We start from the raw sequence: 23,113 nt of genomic DNA, 5'->3' as shown, positions 1-23,113 counted from the left end.
ATCAGCGAAGATGATTTACAGGTAAATGAACAACCTTTCTATTGTTATCATGATCCTGCCCTGCCCAGTCAATAGAAGTGTTAAATCTTGAATGTCATTTATGTTCTCCTTATTTCACAGGGGTGAGTCCCCTTACATGTAAAAGGTACCTCTCGTAGAGGCAAGTTGTTTTAGGCTGGCACAGCCTACATTTATACCAATTGTGTTCTCACAGTGTTCGTCCGGAATGTTGTGAATCACATGACATATCTTAAACTTTTTGTACCATCTCTGGATACTTGTCTTTGCTGTAGGTGTGTTTCCAAATGTTGTTTTGAACCTTCTCCACACCAAAACACAAGACTTTAACTCGGCAAGTCATAACACACACTGAGCATTTTTTCCTTCGTTGACTCCATATTGGATTCATGTGATTGCATGATCAGCTGCACACACGTCATTCAGCAGTGTGGGCACAACAAAATTTTAAATTTTCCTCTGTGTAAAAAAACAATATTTCCTTGTAATAAATCTATTACTTTAAAGTTATAGCTTTTTAGAATCCTGGTGGGCTTTTAAACCACACTGTATGTTACACTCTGGTTCCCATTCTTAACAGCAACTTAATATACATGTTCAGACTTAGGCAAGCCTAGAGGTGCACAAATTAAACCATGCCTAGCTCCAACATGTTGTTCTTCCCATGTTAGAAATGGCTTGGAAAGTAATAAGTTATAGCAAAAACCCCGGCAAAATTGCGAACTAAAGTGGATGGTCACTTGTTTTCTCCTCTCACTTTCCCTTTGCTTGTTTCTTTGTCAACAAGCTCAACAACGTTAAATACCACATCTTTACTTTACTTTGCTGTGTATGGCTTTACCCTTCATGATTACACGAACACTTCACACTGAATAAAGGTGATGACCTGTGTTGAAGAACACCACACATTTTGGCAATGCAAGGGCAGGATTACATGGTAAGCTGCTGGTTGCAACACTGCACACTTCCTTCGCTCACTGTTGATAAATCAACAACAGTGCCAGAGGGTTTTTCTAATTTTGGTCTAACTGTAGTATCAACTCTGGTCCATGAAAAATGGTAAAAATTTAATTCATGAACAGCAAAATTTTTCATTTCTTCAGCAATGTAATAGATACATTCTCCCTTCCTCCATGGAAACAGTTCACTTAACTAGATGATTTTTCAGGGACCCAACTCTGCCTGGGGCTCACAAAAACTAATGAAAGTGCCCTACAAGCATTGTGAACCAGGAACAAAATGTAGGGGAGGAAAATTCTATGTAAGGGAAAAGATTGCCTTCCCTGAGCAAAGTAATAAAATTGCATTGAGGTTTCCCAAATCTTAAGAGGAACTAAATTAACAAGAGTGCTTTTAATGCCCTGAGAAAATTATTGCATGGATTTACTGTAGTCATTTAGGAGACTGAATGAGCCATTTGTTAAATGAGATAATCCATTAGTTCCCTGCAGTGCGAGACAAATGCCCTTCATTCTTCATTTTACTCCCCTCCCATTTCCCATCTTTTCACAGTGGAAATTGCACATTTTTCTGGACCAGTTCATCAAAAATTTAATAGACATCCCCTACCATTCTTCATTTGTTTTAATGGTCTATGATTCATTACTATCATGTCATTTTGTGTAGGTTGGATATGAAGGAAACCAATTCATTTTAGCACAAATATTCTGGTTTTGCGGCAACAAGCAAATGAAACGCTCCATACAGATGTTACAAAATGATGCAATCACACACCTATTTGTAAAATATGCAATTAGCATTGCTATGAAAGGATACAAGATGACAGGAACTTTCAATTTGTCCTGTCAGATATAATTTTAATTACCACTACATACAAAAGTTGTCCATGGTTTTTTTTTGTCTGAGGGAAATATTTATTTCCATAATGATGCTTTTTCTGTAGTGTATCAACTGATCTGGCCTGTCAAACAGGGGGTCTGAACGAAGTGTCTTACATGTATTATTATTATTATTAACAACAACAATTAAATAATAAAGTAACAATAATAATGTTTATAATCATAGTTAATAAGAACAAGATAATAATAATGATATTTAAACCTAGAACACTACCATATGTAAAATTTACGTATGCTTTGTGCTCAAATCCCTCCCCTACCTCCCACCTCGCACCCACTCACCCCACCACCTAGCAGTGCCTCGGGCAGTCTGTCAGACTTGAGGCAGCACTGTGGTAAGGAGGGTGCAAGCATTGAACGTCTTTAGTTTGTTCATTATGTTGTGCACTGTACGTCAATTTTACGTAGCGTTAGTAAAACGAGAAAAATCTTTCACGTAAATTTGACATTCGTAAATTCGATTTGGATAGTTAGATTTTGAAAACAAAAGTTTAGAAGCATGCACTATTTTCTTGTGCGACTATAAAATTACATTTGTTCTTTATTTACAGCGTTATGAATATTATTACTGTTTGTTTTTCATTGTTTGAATTTTTCGCCTTCATTCTTAATGTACGTACAGGCTTGTCAATCAAGACATTCTCTTAAAATATTCTATGTTGAATAAAATCATGTTTATACATTTTAAAATGAAGAATAAAATTCCAATATATGGAAAATAAACAAAATAATGTTCACAAAGAATAGTCATTTAGTTTTCTTGATGTAGAGGTTGTGTTAAAAATAGATTCCTTCATGTACGTAAAATTTACGTAGCGCTAGTTACATTGTAATATTGGAACACAATAGTGTTCTAGGGTTAAATAGATAAATTAATCATTATTATTATTATTGTTATTTTTTCATGAAGAGATAAAGAAAAGCTTATGTGCAATTAAGAAAACTAACATTTATATAAAAACAGCTGTCCTACCAAAGAAAATAAATATTTTTATTTAATTTTGGACTTAGTTAGTCTTTTGGGGGTAGGGTATGAACCCCCTTGGAACCCCTTCTAAATACATCCTTGCTGTCAAAGTATCATGAAATGTAGTTAGGTAAGTTGTTATTGGTTAACTGAAAAAGTCTTATGAAAAAGAACAACTAGGCTTGTAATCTTGTAAGTTTAATAACACAAGATTAAAGGAAAGCTGACACAAGGGACACAAGGATGGCTGTTATTTACCTACTTTAGATATGGTACATAGAAAATTATGTAGAAGTACATTATACAATAGAATCGTGTATGTGTGTGTCTATATATACATATATAAGAAGTGACAAATATACAAGAACATCCACACAGACACTTTTAGAATTTGCAATTCTGCCAATTTTGCGAAGAATTTGTACCATAATTAAGGTGAACTATTGCCATTTAAAATACAACATATGTGTGAATTTTATAATTTGTGCCTCTCCCCTTACAGACAGACACCCATGATTCATACCTAAATTACCGGAAGATAATATTTGTGCTCCAAGTATATTATTTTGAGTGTGCTATGATTTTAGAAAGAGCACTATGGCTTCACTCCTTTCAAAGATAGATTTTTTGAAACTTGTTACAGAAAAATCATTGTAATGATAATGTGCCATAGATTTTTTTTTTTTTAAAAAAAAAGAAACAAACACAGATTGTGCAAGTTGTATGCTTTTGAAGGTAGAGTGTGTGAAAAAAGTGTTTTACATTATGAAAAATATATTTCTTCCAACTGCAGATTGAGCTTACCACAAAAAGTTAAAGGGGTACAATTGGGAAGGATGACTTTAGGAGGGTAATGAATACCTTCTAAAAATCTGAGGGGTAGAAAATACTCCCTCTAATTCCTGCATTTCTGTACTTATAAACTCATAATTTTATAAATCAATTGATGAGTCAAAATTTGAGATATGATGTTTTTATAACATTAAAAATACATAATAAAACATATACAATGTTGTAACGAAATTTGTAGAAAGATAGACCAACAGTAAACTTTGTGTCATATATTTTTGAATGTATAAATCTAATATGAATGGACAGTAAAATGTATAAAGAACATTACTTACCAGGATTAAATGTTATCGTATATGGAATTAAAAGTTGTTCAGGGATGTGATTTTAATGATAAAGCAAATGGCAGTTTGAAGATATGATGAGAAAACATTTGAGGATGAAATCATTAACATGTGTAAACCAAGTTGAATTATTAAGGTAAATGCATGAATAGGTAAAGTATTTCCCTGCACACTGAAAGAAGTCATGGAGACTCATAGGGGGTGTGGAGGTAGGGGTCCCCACACATTCATGCTCTTGGCCTTTGTGGAGGTGATGTTCCAGCTACCTTTTACTCATCCCCTTCCTCAGGGTTGCCTCCAGATAGCAATTCTATTAAAGGCTGAGTGAACCCCAGAACCGTTTTATTTCAGGGACATGATTTGAAAAATTTCCACCAAATTTCCACCAGAGGTCTCCTACATAGCAGTCAGATGCCCTTCTGACAGGACCACCATTAAAACTGATGTATGGAATGACACCTACAAAGTGCCAGCAGAGTTAATGCATGAGCAGAACACTAGTATCACCATAAAACATTTAAAGAAAAAGGGTGGAATATTTATAAAAAATGAGGGCCTCCTTGATGGCATAGTGGTAGCGTCGTTGCTTTGTAGTCAAGGGGTCCCAGGTTCAATACCCGGTGGAGACACACAGTGGTTCGGATTCAACTTTAAACTGTAGGTCCGGTCCTGATTAGCCTTTCTGTGCATAAAGTGGACTTAAAACAAAAAAATCAATCAATTTATAAAAAAAATGACTAGCAACAGTGGGTCACGCTTATTGGTTATTGGCGACCCAGAAATCATATTTCACTAATTGTAAAGCACAGTCTGCAATTCAATTTCTTAATGCCAAAGGTCATACTCCTTCCGAAATTCACTTAGAATTGTGTGAGGAGTATGGTCCGAGTGTAATGACTGAACGAAAATTACATCAATGGTGTTGTGCATTCATGGAGGCTGTACAAATATTCATGATGAAGAGAAGAGTGGGAGACCTAGAGTTCAGACTACACTTCTTTTCTTGGCTGATATAATCAATCGGCACCCTCTTCTTTTTTTAATGTGCCTCATATAAATGAGGGGCATACTTAAAGTCATGAGCAACAATTTAAAAAAAAATCAGAATCCATCAATGCACGCAAACAAAGTAAATCATCGCAAAATAGAGACTTTACTGAATGTGTCGAGTTGGTTTGACATCAAAGCTTCGATCGAATGAGCACAGGCAGTTGTTTCAAAATGGCTGACAGTGATGTTTCATTTCAACAACATGCTGTGATTGAATAGTTGCTCATTACTTTTAATATGACCCTCGTATATATCTAAATTCTACATATACTTACTTTAAAGTCTTGTATCGTTCCTTTTCATGATTGTTTTCTGGTGGCTCACATTCAAATGATGCTAAAGCCAAGGCTGTAATTATACAAATTAGAATTACTAATTACAGAAAGAGCACATGTTAGTTATCTGTGGCATTGTACTCACTTAAAAGACATACAATAAAATCAGTGTTTGGAAGTAACCAGTTACTTGCAACATGTTCAATTTTTTTGAAGTACTGGTAACTGTATTTTGAAATGAGTGACCATAACTCAGTATTTTTTTAGGTAATGAGCATAATATTAGCAGTTACCTTACTGTATGTTTCAGTAGTAATAAAAACCTTGTTGTTCTTCATACATACATGTTAAGAGCTAATGATTTTCATGTTAATTTTTTTGCAAATATAAGATGTTTACTGTGAACTTCCTTTCCTGCATTTTCATATTTCAACACATGAAGTTTATTACAACTGAATGAAAATTAATTAAGGCTGAACCGATACCAGTGGTATCAGGAATTATTGGTTTTCCGATACCAGCTGATATTTTTTCGCCATGGTCATTCACGGGGGTTGTTGAAATTGCCGCACAGCACTTTCGCAGAGTCTAATTATCCTACAAGTTATGGAAAATTCAAACTTCCTCCTTATTTTGTACCAATTTTGCACGAAAAACTGTATTTTGCAATTACATAACATCTACTTTAATATTCTGATGTATTTGTTGAATATTCTAATGCAAATTTCTTGGTAAATTGATGCATATGATTCAAGAAGAATATTTACACATTAATATTGATCAATATATTCAACAAATTTTAATTATTGCAATTTTCAAGAATCTGTATCGGTGCCGTAGGAATAGGTAAGATTATCGAAATCAGTATTGGTATCAATTCAAAGTGGAATCAGCTCAGCCCAAAAATTTATGTTAATTATAAGTGACCTTAAGAAAAAAAGTTTCCTTGCAGTTCATGCATGCAACAGACTGTTACTTTTAGTAACTTTTTGAGTAATTTTTTTTTTAACAAGTAACTTATTTCTTTTCAGAAGTAATTTTCCGAAAACTGAGTAAAACTTTTTCATATTCACCATTAGAGCTTCTAAGGAAAATTATTCAAATTATAATACTACTTTATATTCACATATATTATTATGAAGACACACCTCTGTATAACATGTTATTTTTATTACACCTCTAGAAAAACCTACCATTTTCTGTAAGCACAGGGCTCGATTGCAGGAATGTTATAATCTTCGTGTTCTTCTCAAAAGGGCAAGTTACTTGTTTCCAAGTTATGAATTCAGTCACCTGTTTCGCCAACTGCCAAAACTTTTCAAAGTTGATATGGCCATTAGGAAGTCTGAAAATACAAGTATGTATTAAACTCACAAGTGTTTTTACCTATAACTGAGGAAAACAAAATAAAAGTCAAAACATTTTTTGATACATGCACAACAAGTGTTGACAAAGCACAGTATCACAGAACATGACACTTAAAGCCATAAAACTTATAATTGAATAGTTCAGTTTGGTTTTAAAAAAGAACATCAAAAGTTGTTGAATTATATTGCTATTAGTGTGCTGTCATACTGGGATGCCAGTGGCAGTGGAGCTGTCAGTTTGAAACACAGTAACAAATTATGCCTGTCACACCTGGCAGTGAGGCCAAATTCTGGTATCGCTATCAGCCAAGGGAATACAAGGTGTCAGGTTGAGCATTACACTCACATGTCACCACCAATGCTGACATTCTTGTGAATTTTTCCTCTATTGTCAATAGTTGTTAGTTTTCATTGATAAAACATGGAATAGTTCATGGTGAAAGTAGTCCAGTAATATGGGACTGACATTAGATGACAATGCAAATAGTAAGTCACAGAAAGAAAGTGTGAAAGAAGTACGTAGTTTGAATTTTTTGGAGAAGTGATGTTGGTTGTGAAGAATGAACTAGATAACTTGTAAATATATATATACACAATAATATTTTACACAATAATATTTAAAAATGTGCAATAACAATTATTTTAATACAAATGAAATACAAATTGAATGGAGTCATTTTATTTTGCTTCAAGTAGGCCATGCTATTGTTTCTCAATTACTCTTTTTAAATGCCTCTTTTGGCCATTGAAGTGGCCGCGGTGGCTCAGTCGGTAACGCGTCTGACTACCATGCTCAAGGTCCCGGGTTCGATCCCCGGCCGGTTCAAATCCGGGAACTTTTCTAACGGTGGAAGCGGCCCCGGCGCCCACCCAGCGTCGAATAACATGGGTACCTGGGGGAAACCCTGGGGGGTAAAGGCGGTCAGGGGCGTGATGCTGATCACATCACCCCCACTCACGACCGGATCAAGAAAGTGTGGGGCGTTACCCCCACACCCCCTATACGCCTTCATGGCGTGGTGCTATGCACAGGGGAACACTTTACCTTTTTTTGGCCATTGAAGTGAAGGTTTAGCATAGTGCGGGGGCAAAAGTGGCGAAAAGTGTGTGAGGGGGGGGGGGCAACTGCCACCTTGCACCCCCTAATTGCTGCCACTGGTACAAAGTATTGAGAAACAGATCTCCGCTGTAAATACTAACACTCCTCCCCTCTCTCTAGCTTCACTTATATCACTGTGTTGTATTTCAATGAAATCTCCTGCTTTTAAAGTATCTTCACACTGAAAAACCATCTCTTTCCCTTACCAACCCATGTATAAAACACAGCAGTATGCTTTTACAATATCAATTTCAAAGTTTCCATATTCCTTGATATGGTGATGAATATAAGCAATGAAAATTGCTCTTTGAGACCCATGACTCCCTGGCATCTTGATGGTAGATTCATGTCTATTCTAATCACACTAATTGTTTAGTGACAATTAAAGTAAACTATTATAAATAAGAAACCGGACCATTAGTACATCACATAAAATGTCTTGTAAGTTTTCCTGACAAAGTTTCTACCTCTCTAAGTCAATTGCGACAATGATGATAAATAATATATTGATGAAATACATCAGGGAACAAACATGTCTATAACTAACAATGGCTCGAGACCAGGACCATTAGCATTGTAATGTGCTATACTAACCCTTCTACCAAGGAGGGTGGATCAACTATAAAAGTTACAAAAAGTGGTAATATTTTAAAGATGAGTACTTATAAAACTAGTAAAAAAATATGATATATATATTAAAACATTGGAGAAAAAATAATGGTGCTGCAACAAATTTGGCAGAAAAAACCTAAGAGAATTTGAGGGAAAAAAAAGCAAACACACAAAGAAACAGCCTGTGAAATATACCCAGTATATCTTAATTAGAAAAGTTTCTCCAGAAAAACAAATCTCCAGCAAAGTTTTTTGGCTGCATAACAAGAGGAAGAATTAGATCTTCCTACTGCAAAGAATTATGGGATGAAGAGAGAGCACTTTATCTTTTTCACAACTTGAGTGCGAATCAGCTATGTTAAGTTACTAGGCAATATTTTACTGCCTAAGAAATTAAAGCAGGGAAAATGAGACAGGAGATTCATTTTTCTATTTGCCTCATGATTCTTTCATGACACACTGGTACAAGATGAATGTAATTTTCTCAGGAGTATCTGAAAAATAGGTTTTCCTTGTATTCAAGTCTGTAGCATATTCAGCAGTGGCATGTATGGTATTTTTCGAAGTGGTGGCCTCTCTGTATCAGAAAACGATGCCTTGACGTTCTGGGGACATTCCTTTATCACGAGTTTGCTAATTAAATTAACCTTTAAATATAATTTATTCAGAGATTTAATTTTTTGTTTTTAGCGTCACACTTCTGCCACTTTGGGTTTATCATGAGGATGAGTGAAATTAAATGAAAATGATGAAGGGAAGAACACAGGTGCCCATGACAGGGCTCGAACCTGGGAATGTGGATGATGCTCTTGGAAGTCAGCGACTTAATGCACTCAGCTACCAAGATGGCTATTCACAGAATATTTTGATGTTTATGGATATTATGATTTTGTGCATTAGCAAGACAAATGTGTCAACAAATTGTACAGCATACTAAAGTTTAAAGATAGAAATTTTAAAGAAAGAAAATGAGAGAGAATAGTAAAAAAAAAAAAATTCTCCTAAAAATTAATTATATCTAATCAAACATATTACATTGAAAAGTTCGCCTGAAATCTATTTTTTAGTCTGTGGAGAAAGTGAACGATAATAATTCCTCCATGCAAGTAGTGACTCGAGAGAAACTGCATGAAGGAGACAATGAGGCTGCAACTACCCATTGCTGCCATTTACACTGATTTGCTCCACCCACTCGATTTTTTCCTCCTCTACAGTTAAGTGCAGCATTGCAGTATAGCTGTTTACGTAAACAAAAATGAATGTTTCTCAATTTAAAAAATCCTGGATAATATATTCTTCCACCTTCAACACAATACCAATATGCATACATGCATGTAAAATTACTAAGATATAATACTTTACCCACATCAACTCATGAGATACACGAGTTGATGTGGGTAAAGTACATCCTCCACTCCAATTCCACTAATACTTTTCCCCTTTTAGCTCATAACATCCTAGAGTACCAAGCAAGTTGATTAAAACAGTTCTGTATATTTGAAAATACACTTACTTATTGGAACAGCCTTCGTTGAGAAAGTACAGATCCTTTACAAGGAGAGAAAAGAACGGAATGACAATTCGCTGTCTCTCATCTGTGGCACCTGCTGATCTCCACATTGCAGCCTTCAAAGTGGAGCGGTAACTGCTGAAATTCGATGAAGGGTCCATCTGGTGTTCGAGAATGGAAAACTTTGCAGACTGAACTTTACTCCACTGAAAAAATAAAAAGAAAGTTGTGTAAATGGACAAAGCTAGTAAGAAATTTGTCAAAATAAAGTTCAATAGAAATTTCAAATCATTTATCCAATTACATTTTTTTTGCCAACTCTCTTACACTGCACTGGTATAATACAGGTCATAAAAAAATTAAATTGTACCCAGTGACGTGCACTCAGGAGTAGCTAGTCTCCCAGAGATAGATCAATCAATCTCGCATCTCTAATTGTTTTATTTAAATACAGTGTGTCCGTAAAATAATGGTGGGGTTTTAAACAGTCATAGTTTTGGGACAAAGCATGGTAGAAAGATGAACGATACGTGAAAGCAAAAAGAAACTCTCCAAGTTTATGTATGCGAAAGCTTACGTGCTGACATCTACAGGCGTGAGTGGTAGCGCATGCGCATTGTGTTTCAAGTGAATGTGTGGTGGGCTATTGGACGAGACAGAGTTATTGGCCCCTTCTTTTTTGCTGAACAAACAATAACGGGGACCACCTTCCTGGATATGTTACAAGGGTATGTAGTGCTCCAAATACCGGAGATTCCAGTTAGATGGTGCTCCTCCACATTTTTTGACAATCGTGCGGGATTCTCTTAACGAAACATTTCCTCAGCGATGGGTCGGACGAGGAGGGTGGTCTCCAGACCTTACACCCATGGATTTCTATTTGTGGGGTTATGTCAAAATACAAATGTTTTCCTGTCAAGTTCGAAATCTAGACCATTTAGAAACAAGGATCACTGAAGCTGTTTCGTCTGTCACGCCGGATGTTCTCTGCCGTGGGAAGACACTTAATATCGTCTTGACGTCTGCAGGGCAACTAAGGGTTCACACATCGAAGTCTACTGAACAGGTAAGAAACTTGGAGAGTTTCTCTTTGCTTTGACGTATCGTTAATCTCTCTACCCTGCTTTGTTCCAAAACTATGACTGTTTAAAACTCCACCATTATTTTACGGACACACTGTATACTAATCTCTTCCAAAACACAACAACAAAAAACAAACAGGTAAGCTAAACGGTCATAAATACGGACGTATTTATTTGGGCAAGAGAATGCGCGTTCTTGTTATTGTTGTTTTATTTTCGTTCGCTTTTCTGCCACATTTGGTTATTGCGGAAATGAGGATGAGTGATGATATGATGAAATTAATGAAGGGACCTCCCAAATAACATCCATGTCCAGGCGGGGATTCCAACCCACGAACAGCGCGAATTCTTGTTCCTATGTGTTGTACTCTGTAGTGAATAATGAAATAATTTGGAATGAAAAATATATCCCAGAACTTAAGAAGCCTAATTAAATTATTGAAGAAACTACAAAAAAGTGTATTTTGTCACCAGTTTATCTCCTTTAGACGAATATATTGAATTTTTGCCACCTCCCATCACTTTTTTCTAGCTATATAGATTTAATCACGATAATAAGTAGCAAATGAGCTTATGAAATTCATGAGGAACAATCGTGAACAGTAGTGTTACCCACGGGACGAGACGGGACAAGCTTTTAAAAATTCGAGACGAGACGAGATTGACCATGTGTCATAAGACAAACTAATATTTTCGAGACGAGACAGCATTTCCACGAGACTCCACGAGACGAGACAGGCCAAAGTCCTGTCTCGTGGGCAACACTAGTGAACAGAGACCTCTGGACTCCTGATTTTGGAGTGTCCTGCAGATGCACTGGGAAGAAATTATTTGTATTCTTTAAACGTTGCTCTTACATAACTTTACCTAATTTCTGCCATGACGATGAACGTAATTCAATTAAACAGGTGAAGGGTGGATACAAGAGAAACACTCATGCACTGGCACAAGCTCGAACCCGGATCCTTCAGTAACGACATCGTGAGATGGAGAAATTAGGGAAATCTAGTAAAGCATTTTTTATAAAAAGAAAAAAAAAGCAATGCCACTGAAGAAATATGCAGTTTGCTTTACCGATACCCACGTATCCGAATGGTTATCACTTTCCTCTCCGCTGCGACGCCAAGGGTCCCGGGTTCGAATCCCGCCCGGGCTTGGTTGTTTGTGAATGTCCATTCATCATTTGATCACTCATCCCCATCTTCGCAAATTAGCCAAGAGGCACAAAACGCGAAGTAAAATAAACTAAATCAATCAATCAATCACTTTACTTGGGAAGTGTTTATCACGCTACGACAGCACGGGTTTCGGGTTCGAACCCTGACGTGGGTGTCCCTTCATCAATTTTATCGTATTATCTTCGCGATTAACCAAATGTGGCAAAAAGCGACGCTAATTAACAAGAATCAAATCAAATCATTGATTGGTTTGGTTTATTTTTACTTCGCTTTTCTTTACTTCGCTAATCGAGATGATGATACGAAAAAAATGAGGTAGATACACACACACACAAAGAACACCCATGGCCAGGCCGGAATTCGAACCGGGGATATCTGGCTTAGTAGTTTAAATCAAATCTTTCTTTGATTTTTGAAAGGGGGTATACATGTAATTTTTTAGTCATTCCTCAATTTGCAATATTTTTCCCGCCTTCGACGTTTTTTCTTTTAGGAATACTGGGCTCTAAGAGGGGGAAGTTGACACCCATTAACCCCCCCCTTGAGTACGCCACTGATTACTACCCCAAGTGTTGACGTCACATAAACAAGTGTTCATCAATTCATGCCATGGCCAGAAAAGGATTGTGGAACTTAACCTCCCTCTGGCTCCGTTATAAATAATATATTTTTTTAAAAAATGCCAAATGCAGGAAAAGATGACACAGTGTAAACAAGAGATGGCGTAGCACCTTTACAGTCATATTTCCTGGACAAATTAACTATCTAAAAATAATATGTTTTGTGAAAATTAATGCATTTATTCAATAGGATACAAAAGTAGTGTGCACACAAATTACTTTCTTTCTGGATATTAATTTTACTACTCATACTAAATTCTGTTGCCAAATTCTGAACAAATTGTTTTATTTTTTAAATATTTTTTTAACCTTTAAAATTGTTACGCAAAACAAATTATTATTTCAGAGAATAATATTACTCAGAAAATAAGTTATGTGTGTGTATGATAAAATCACCTTCCTCATAAAATTATGCCTGTAGTCGACAGATGTAATGCACATAAATCGAAGGTTTGACATTCAGAAATTCGCTTTGGGAAGCTATAATCAGAAGAAACTATGTAGCAAACATGATGATGATGGATTTGCTACCGGACATTTTAATGAGCTGCTCAAGCGATTGCAACGCCATGGTTTATGTCATAAAATTTATGAGAACGAACCCTTTGCTCGCTGGACTGGAAGTAACAAGAAGAAACTTTCTTGTCGATTCTACTAAGGGATTGATCACGAATGAACTCGGCGCTAGCAATTAATTTACCAAGCAAGAACTTTCTTGGTAACGATCGTTCTCATTTTGGGAGGGCAAGAAACACCATTTACTGAAGTTTCGATACAAGAAGTTTAAAGCTCGGATTTTGATGGATGTGGAAGATCCTACTGTTAGAGGCCCGCTATAATTAAAATTTATCTTAGGGTACCCTCTCAAATTGCTTCTATTTTTGGCTGAAAGACAGATTTACGATGTAATTCACACACCGAGAGAATGAGTATGAAAGTGATATTTGAAGTGAGTGAAGTTCAGAAGTCTTTGAATGTTGACACAAAGCATGATAAGGATACGTTCAAACTCAAGCAATGATACTCTCGATTTGATCCCAGATTTCAGCGTATTTGTTATCCGAGAATGAGATTTTCACTTCTTCCCTAGGTTGCTTTATTTAAATACACACACTTCTACACATCTGTGTACGAAACTTCGACTTAGAATACTCTGTATATTTTGTACAAACCACGATACTTGGCTAACATATTTTAGTTTAATTCTAATAAGAGATAGAATTCGTGAAAGTAAAAATTAATAGATACCTAAACTTGTAATATCATTCATAGAGGGGTGCAAGGGGTGACCTGCTAAGGCGCCCAAAAGTCAACCTCAATTCCACGTAGTACACCCTGGACTGCATTTTGCACACGAACGAGGCTCTGGCGACTGGCACTACGGCCAGTATAATTGTGTGTGTTGTCCTGTATTTTGTGCTGAGTGCCTCTTTACAGCCTCAGCTTTTAACCAGTCAGAATGTTTTAATGTTTTAGCTAACGACATTATGTTATTTTAGTTATGGTACAATTCTGTTCTATGTTTTCGATGAGGTAAGGGGCTGGAGCCCGTATAATAAGATGGGTGCAAAATAGCCTTTAAGTGCTGACGCACACAAAAAAATTCGAATCAAATCATCTTCTGGAGTCAACTTACCAGTACTGAAAACAGGGAAATAAAATTATACCTTCGTGTAAACTTGTAGGGCCAACACCCAGCGACTTTTTCTGTAATTTGAGTATGTTTGTTGTGTGTGTGTTTAGGTTTTACGTATATTTTTTTTTACTTTTCTTAGTGTGTATGTATTTTTCTGTTTTTATTTTTTATGTTTTTTTTGCGTGTTTTTCTTTTATTTTTCTTGTGTTTTTTATTATTTTTGGTACCTTAATGTTCTTAGTTTTTATATAGTTCATTATTTGGTATCTTAAGGTTTTTTAATTTTTATATATTTCACAAACACTTAGCTATAAAAATCAATTTATAAAATGTAAAATAGAGATGGTTAAGTGGAAGAAAAGGCTTGTGTCTTAACTTCGCCATCAAAACAAGGAATAAATAAATAAATAAATAAATAAATATAACGTGACGGGTGCAAAATAGCCTTAGTGCTGACGCACCCATAATTTTAAATTCAATTTCAATATCATTCATAGACAGCAATTACATGTACCGTGGTTTGTTTCTTCACATCAAGAAAAAATGAATATTTATTACATTACAAAATGTGAAACAACGCACTGTGCACGTGATTAGTGAAAGGTTTTTTAACTACAATATGAATAAAAACGTTGCCACATACAATGGCCGACGGACGCGCAGTGAAGAAATAAACACCAGGATTTCTGGTGGCCATACCTTCGCTCGAAGTAGCTTCAATAGAGATTCCATTGCAATCATGTGGTTCTCTCCTGCGTAGCACTCATGCAGCTCAATTGGCCATCGTATATGGCAAGCTGTATAAATGCTTTTCAAACATTTCGAATTATAGGGTAGTGTAATTCGTAGTATGAGAAACAGAGGAACCTAGCTTGAAAAATATTGTTTTCAGTTTTGTTTAAATAAACTCCTCTGAGATCTCTCAGATCTCCACTTCTAATCCTTAGCAAAAAGGTGGAGTCGAGATATGTCCAATTTACGGACTCTTTTTAACGGTCAGACATATTCCTAACAATACATTATTTTCTCTCTTCTGTAAATTTGATAAATTGGAGTTGTGTCCCTCTGGTTCTTACAGGACGAATTAATGTAATGTTATTGTAAATATATTGATCTACGCCAAAATGTAACTTTTATCGTGTCAATTAATTTTATTATTTTCTATTGCACTTAGAAAAGGTGCTTAAATAAAACATTACACACACAAGAGAGTATTACTTATATATTTACTTATGGTTATGTTCTTGTAGGAACAGACGACTATGTTCAATGGGCATGGTTACCGAAAAATATTCTGATTTAAAAAAAATAATAATCTGTCGGCAAGTGCTTCCCCATTTAAACAATTTTATCAATTTTTCAAACCTTCCGGCTTTCATTTAGTACATTTTTACTTTATGTCATGTTTGCATTTCCTTTTATTATTCCTCCGCTCCATAACTTTATTACATGAAGGTCCTGGGGTAACAAACTCATGCATGAATGCAGAAAGTTGTCAACTTTATTTGCCGGGAGCGCTTGATCCGAAAGTTATTGTTCAGTTGAACTCGTTGATGTTACGTTACGCGTTTCCCCAAAGAAAAGTGGGAGGGGGCTAAAAAAAAACCCTCGGAAACATCAAAACCGATTACGATTTCATTTTTCCTTCCCTTCATGCATTGCTTTTCCATGCGGCTGCCTTGAATGTAGAAGTGTCGTCGGGGGCAGAGAGAGAGAGAGACAGGAGGGGGGGGAGCTAATGCATGACTGGCGCTCGTCTAAAATGGGGTCACTCGCCTCAAAGGCGGAAGGAGGGCGATACTCACCACGGGTCGATAACGGGAGGGTGACAGAGGAGGGGGACGACATGGGCACCATAAGAAATCTTCCTTCCGCATAGGACAGTCACAAAGGCGGGAGCGAGAAGTTTTCGGGGGTGGGGGGGAGCTCAACAAGGGCAATCTGTCACCGTTTGGAGATTGATGCTGTGTTTGGTTTGCGCCCGATTCAATTGCCTCAACCCGAGTGGAAACCGAGACACATCAAGGGGAGTTGGGGGGGGGGGGGGGGATTGGAGTAAAAGCACAGCGAAGGGCGATAACGAAAGCTGACAGGACGGGGCGAAGGAAGAACCGGGGAGAAAAAAGAAGAAGCTTTACGCAAACTTCGGCGAATCTTTCAGTTCCGATGGGACCGTTTCGCGCAAACTTAGTTATCGTTCGATATGACGATATCACGGGGCGCATTTTGCTGCTTTTCATACAGCAGCGCAGTTGCAAGCCTCTCCCCCTCCCAGAATTCCGGGCGAGGGTAAGTTCTCCCCCCCCCCTCTCTCGTGAATCATTTCGCATGGATCGGGATCAGGCCGGCAGCTATACTCCGTCCCAACTATCTCTGCAGTAAGCGAACGAAAACAGGTTTCCGCGCGAGCACTGACGCGAGACGGCTCCACCAATGAACATGTGAGAGGGAACGGGATTGCGTGGAGGGGTGGAAATCGACTGCAGTTACCAACCTTCCCGGCAGTGTGTACTACTTCGCTCTGCCCCTATGTGCAGCCTTGTTCCAGAAAGTAATGGGACAGGGTATAGAACTGGTTTCCGTGTGGTGATCGCATGCTTCTCCACCACCTTTCTTAATCAAGCCTCGCCTTGGGTATAGAACTGGTTTCCGTGTGGTGATCGCATGCTTCTCCACCACCTTTCTTAATCAAGCCTCGCCTTTCGTCTTCTGACGTCAGGGTTAAATTGCTTCGTTGTTAGGTTAGGCATGTTATACCCTCTGCCGGGAATATCTGGAACTAGCGAACAAAAGCAATTGTCTGCGCAAGTAGTCTCGAGAGGGCTCGACCAATGAACGCTTGAGAGAGGAAGTGTGTACATGAACGGAAAACGCCGTTACAGCTACCAGCCCGTTATTAGCAGCGTGCACTGCTTTGTTCCACCCACTCTCTTTCTCCCCTTCTCTACCTCCATGCGCGGCCTTGCTCTGCAGATTTCCGGAACAGAGTGTAGGTTCAGGGCTCTTAAGGTTATCCCCCACACAAAACGGGCTTATTTGAACGACTGTAGCGCCAAAATGACGCACCAACGAGAAAAATGTTACTGAGAAAAGTTGTTTGTCTTGATGTCCTTTATACCTTGCTGTGGTCCGTGGGCACCATTAAAATGACAACCTGTATGTACAGTATATACATATATACATACATACACACACACACACACACACACACACAACTCTTCAGCACAAAGCTGTACCAGGAATGTGTGAGAGGGAGAAATCAATGTTGAAAAAAAGTTTCTTAAATGGAATTACGGGTAGGGAAATCGAGCAAATTTACTATAGCCGATATTTTTCAACAAAATTACGTTTAAAGGGGTTTATGACCTCTTTAAGCTCTATTCGGTGTGCCCCTCTCCTACCGTTGTTTCACTACATAAAGTCAATTATGCAAGAACAGAACACTACTGCAAACATCGAGCCCGACCCTGTGGCCGAGTGGTTAGCACATCGCGCTGCGACGCCAAGGGTCCCGGGTTCGAATCCCGGTCGGGCTTGGTTGTTTGTGAATGTCCATTCATCAATTTCATCATTTCATCACTCATCCCCATCTTCGCAAATTAGCCAAGAGGCACAAAACGCGAAGTAAAATAAACTAAATCAAATCAAATCAAAAATCAAACATCGAGACCTCTAGAGAATTCTTTCATGAACTAAAATTTTCAGCTAAGAGTTTATTTTAACAACTACACAACACAAACACAAAAGCTCCAGCAAAAACGCAGAATAAACAGATCAGGTGAATTAAGGTTTTTAGAAAGGAAGAAGAGAAAGTAGGCCGCCATTTTGGTACCTTCTGGAAATCGCAATGAGAGAGAGAGAGAGAGAGAGAGAGAGAGAGAGAGAGAGAGAGAGAGAGAGAGAGAGAGAGGAGAAAAGCAAACATGGCTGTACCTTAGCTTGCAAAAACACCTGAGGGATGCCAAGCAGATTGTTGAATCAAGCCTCGTTGAATTCATAGTACACAACCTGCTCGGTTAGTATCAGTGTTGCCAGATATGAGTATTAAAAAAGAGCAAAATTGCATCTAGAATGAACCTACGAAACTATTTTCAAGGAGACGGATTTATAACGATGCAAGAACATGTCGTAAGACTGCTCGTAATCCACCCCCCCCCCTTCCCGCTAAATTCAGATTCCAGAGTTCAAAGGACACATTGGACGTCACGTTTGTGCATGCAGAGGGGCTGGTTGGAACTTGGTATACAACTGGGTGCCAAACAAACTAAATGTGCCTCTACCTTGAACCGAACCTCGAATACCTTAGTAAAAGATATCTAGATATTTCTTGTAGATGTGAAAAAAACGTTCAACTAATGACGCGAACATACTTTCGCTTACAGTTAAGTTCACAGTTCCTTCACATAAGGGAGAAATTGACATGTCACTATTAAAATACAGTTTCACTCTTATCTGAAGGCCATGTATTTGCATTTACTAGGGCTACATCCGAAAAGAAACACCAAAACGGATATTCTGATTGAAAAGCATTCTTTATAGCTAATGTATGTTTTCCTCCTGAACTACAATCCTCATGAACGGCGAATCAATCGTTTTGAATGTTTCAAGAATCTTTCTAGCCGTCAATTTCTTGCTTGGTTCTGAGAACTGGAGAATTTCGGTTTTTGCATGTACAATGATAGTACTTTCAGTACTTCTACAGCATCGTAAAGTACAGCTAATTTCTTTGTAAATAACCACTTTGTCAAATGTTTTTACCAATTCCTCAAACTTAAGACTTCTCGCGAATCGATCCAGAACCATCACGACTCAGTAAAAAGGAAACAAACGAACGATTATCGCTCTTAACAGGCGCTCGAACAGCATTAAATGAAGAAGCGACCTATCGTCTACGTCAAGAAGAAGGTCCAGTTTTAGTATTCGATCGGAGAGTTCTTGTGAAACACCTTCTACAAGTATCTGATTTTTTGGGCTTTGAGAAAATACCGAATACTCGTACATCGCATCTAAGAGACTGGATATGGTACAGATTCGCAATAGATTACTTAATCATATAATATATATTTTTATATACGTACTATATAGCTATAAGTCTAACTGAACTCCGCTTGACCACTGTAAGTATGAAAAATTTAATAGTATAGTTTACCTATCATGTGGGAGAAATCCTCCACTCTGGTATGAACTTATAAAATATGTACAGGTGAAATGTGTAATAAAACGTGTAACATGCAAACATGCAACTTTAAAAAGCACATTTTATTGCATAACCCCGCTCACATTTCAAATTTCTGATAAAACTGCCTGTTTTTAACAAACACCGAATGAACAGAAGGACGTAATGATTGAAATGCTTTATAGTTCATGCACTTTCCCCTCCGTGGTTCGTATCCGCTTATAAACTTTGCTTTTACCCGAATGCGACCTCATATTGATTAAACAAATAACACTTTCTCAAAACACCATCTTAGCCCCCCCCCCCTTTCCCTGCATAGACTTCGTAAACTATATAAGCACTGCAGAGCTGTTAGCAGTTGGAGAGCTAATGCAAATTGAACGTAGATTACAACGCAGACAACACTGCAGCTCTAGATTTATAGTTAATGAGATGTCAGTTTCGCAGGAAGCTTCTTTGAGCTACTGAGAACAATAGAGCCAGATCTGGTTTCGAGTTAGCCATACTGGCAACAGTGGAAAGTCTTGCTTGGGTTTACTCAATGTACAAGCAGGCAGAGACCAAACAAAATATAAACGATTCTGAGCCCAAGTAACGCACAAAATACAGGAGTTTCCACCTTGCTTTTCGAGCAACGACACGAAATATTAACATTCGTTCCGAGTGAAGAAGAAGAGGAAGGCTGCGCTAGGTAATGAGTAGCCTGTGCAGCTCAGGCGGATTGGGAATTGCTTAATTCCCGTGCATGTAGAACAACGAGGGAAAGTTTACATAATATTTATCTCCTTCCAAAAACAAGAACTAAAGCGGCACGTGTACGCAGTGGTGTATTTAAGAAGGGCCTGTGGGGCTTGGCCCCGAATTGATTATCATCACTTCTTGATTTAAGATTATGGTGACCAGACGACCTCTTTTATCCGGACATGTCCTCCTCCTTTTTAGGTGTCTGTCCGGCGTCCGGGCTGATTTCTTAGAAATCGGTAAATGTCCTCCTTTTTTTGGAACAATATAGCATCAACCGTAGCAAATATGCTGCATAGAGAATGCTTCCACACATAAGGATCATCATATCACTTGGGGCGCGTTAAGTATTCAAGCAATGCTCACCTAGCATCTGGGAGCTGAACAAGATCACTTTCCCGACTGAGTCATCAGTAGGTAGGGGTGTGTGGGACAACTTTTTTTTTATATAGGGACGGGATCTGGGCTGGAAATTTTTCAATTCCCGACATTCGCCACGGGAGAAACTCGCAATTTCCCGGAAATTTTCGGAAAATTTTCACAAAGAAATGTTCGAAATTTCCCGAAGCTCTGGAAATCTTGAATTCTACACGTCGTTTTCACCTTAAGTGATTGTATTTGCATTTCTGGAATAAAAACTAACATTTTCCGAGAAGTTCCAGACACTTACAATGCAGAAAACTTCGAGAATTAACGACTTTTTAAAATGACCATTCGGTATTTTCCGAGTGCTCGGGATCCCGAAAAGTCGGGAACTTTCAAATGGTCATTTTTGAAAGTGGTTAATTCTTGATGTTTTTTGCATTGTAAGTGTCTTGACACTTCTCACAAATTGTTAGGTTTTGTTTAAGAAATTTCATAAAGAAAGCTTAAGGTGAAATGACGTGTAAAATTCGTGATTTCCCCAGCATCGGGAAATGTTTAACATTTCCCATTTCCCGGCCCGAAAATTTCCCGGCTTGGTTGGAAAATTGCGAATTATTCCAACTCGTTGCTTCGCAATCTGAGACTTGCGAAACACATTTAGTCTGAGCAGTTCTTTTCGATTGATTGATATGGTTTATTTTAATTCACTTTTCTGCCATTTTTGGCTAATCGCGAAGATGAAGATGAGTGATGATATGATGATTTTGATGAAGGGATACTCACAAAGAACACCCATGCCCAGTCTGGGATTCTAACCCGGGACCTCTGGCGTTCTGGCTCGGTGTGCTAACCACTCCGTCACAGATGCCGGGCCAGTTCAATTTCGAGTCATACATAGGCGATAGAGAAACGCGTAGTGAGAATTTTGACTATTAAGTTTACTTTTATGAAATAACGAAACGAAAGTGTAAATTCATCAATGATCTTGCAAGAAAATATCCAGTTTTTAAAGGATGGAAGAAACGAATATGGGGCAAATTGCAAGAGCGCTCTCACTTTTCTCCTGCTGTTGAAAGAGTGATAGAAATGTTCGTGGGATTAAAATCATATTTCTTGACCCAATCTAAACTACCTAAACTTTAAATTCGGTTTTGGAAATAAGTTAAAGCGAAGATTACTCCTATATTTGCTTTCACTTATGGGGATATCTAATATCCAGGAATTGGAAAAATATTAAAATTCTGCGCTTCAAAGTATAGATATTCTTAGTTATGACTGTCATGTGTTAATTAGTAAATTAGGAGATTGCTTTCGTTGCTTAAAGGTAAGAATAAATTATTGAAAATATCATCAGAATTATGTGTGAGCAAAGTGTTGGTAGTTTTTTTTTACATTGATTACATTATGAGTAATGGCAAGGCAAAATGGCACCATTTTTTTGTGTCCTCTTTTTTATGACTTTGTCCTCCTTTTTCACCATGCTCTGTCCTCCTTTTTGAATGTATATGTCTGGTCACCCTATTTAAGATTGCCATATTTTGTAAAACACTTTCATAACATAAGGTATAACTGCAGTCAATCAAATTGTGCACAGTCTTTGGAAAATAATAATTGCACAGAAAAACTTATGGATTTCCTAGAATCTAAACAAATAAATACATCTAACTGTTAAAATTACACATATTATATAATAAAAATTAAATGTTTGACCTCCAAAATAAAGTGGCGGGTGCAAAGAATGATAGAAGAATGTAAGGCACAACAATTATTTAACGTAATAGTTAAGATGAATTATCGTCAAAGTATACCGTTTTGGACTGTGTTTGAGTAAGTGTAATATTATGTATTTGCTTGTACGTGCGCATGTGTAAGGGAAAGAATATGTATGTCCCCGTACCTATCTATAGGTTAGATTTCCATTATTATATGCATTTTTCCTTCGTATTTTTTATTCACCTGTAATTTTTATATATTTCTTTTTTTTTTTTTAATATTTCAATATTCCACATTCAAATATTTTTGTAAACATGGTCAAGTGGAAGAAAAGGCTCCACAGCCTTAACTTAGCTATGTAAAAGAAGACGAATTAAATAAGTAAATATGGCGTTGGATGCACAATAATTACAAGGCACGAGTTCTTAGAATCTTTAATTTGAAAAAAAAATAATAATAATAATAATAATAATAAGTCACTAATTTCCGGAACATCAGAAGTCAGTAGCAATAAAATGAAACAGAAACGAAAAATACAGTAAACTAAATTTCGAAAAACAAGTTTTAAAAATACCGAAAACGATCGTCTTGATACAAATAGCACGCAGGTTCTCGAAATAAATTAAACTGTGATGCTTCCCATTACGCTAGAAATCGAAAAAAAAACGAAAAAAAACGCCCTGATAAAACGTTCAAACTGTAATTTGCGGT

At 37.3% G+C, this 23,113-nt stretch overlaps 1 protein-coding gene across 4 annotated transcripts in view; it reads right to left on the bottom strand.

Annotated features, from left to right (window-relative positions):
* Positions 1 to 23,113, bottom strand: part of LOC145994793 (ras-GEF domain-containing family member 1B) — an 802,930-nt gene that overhangs the window by 5,519 nt on the left and 774,298 nt on the right. For all 4 annotated transcript variants that reach the window (XM_083131080.1, XM_083131079.1, XM_083131081.1 and 1 more), the window contains 3 exons: positions 9,894 to 10,096; positions 6,496 to 6,647; positions 5,303 to 5,375 (listed from right to left, as the gene is read on the bottom strand). In XM_083131080.1, the coding sequence (XP_082987206.1) occupies positions 5,303 to 5,375; positions 6,496 to 6,647; positions 9,894 to 10,096 (428 nt within the window). The remainder of the gene's footprint in view (positions 1 to 5,302; positions 5,376 to 6,495; positions 6,648 to 9,893; positions 10,097 to 23,113) is intronic.

This window comes from Lepisma saccharinum, chromosome 11, assembly GCF_977018435.1.
Source record: "Lepisma saccharinum chromosome 11, izLepSacc3.1, whole genome shotgun sequence".
NCBI lineage: Eukaryota > Metazoa > Arthropoda > Insecta > Zygentoma > Lepismatidae > Lepisma > Lepisma saccharinum.
The sequence above is the reverse complement of the archived record's forward strand: the minus strand, read 5'-3'. Positions and strand labels throughout refer to the sequence as shown.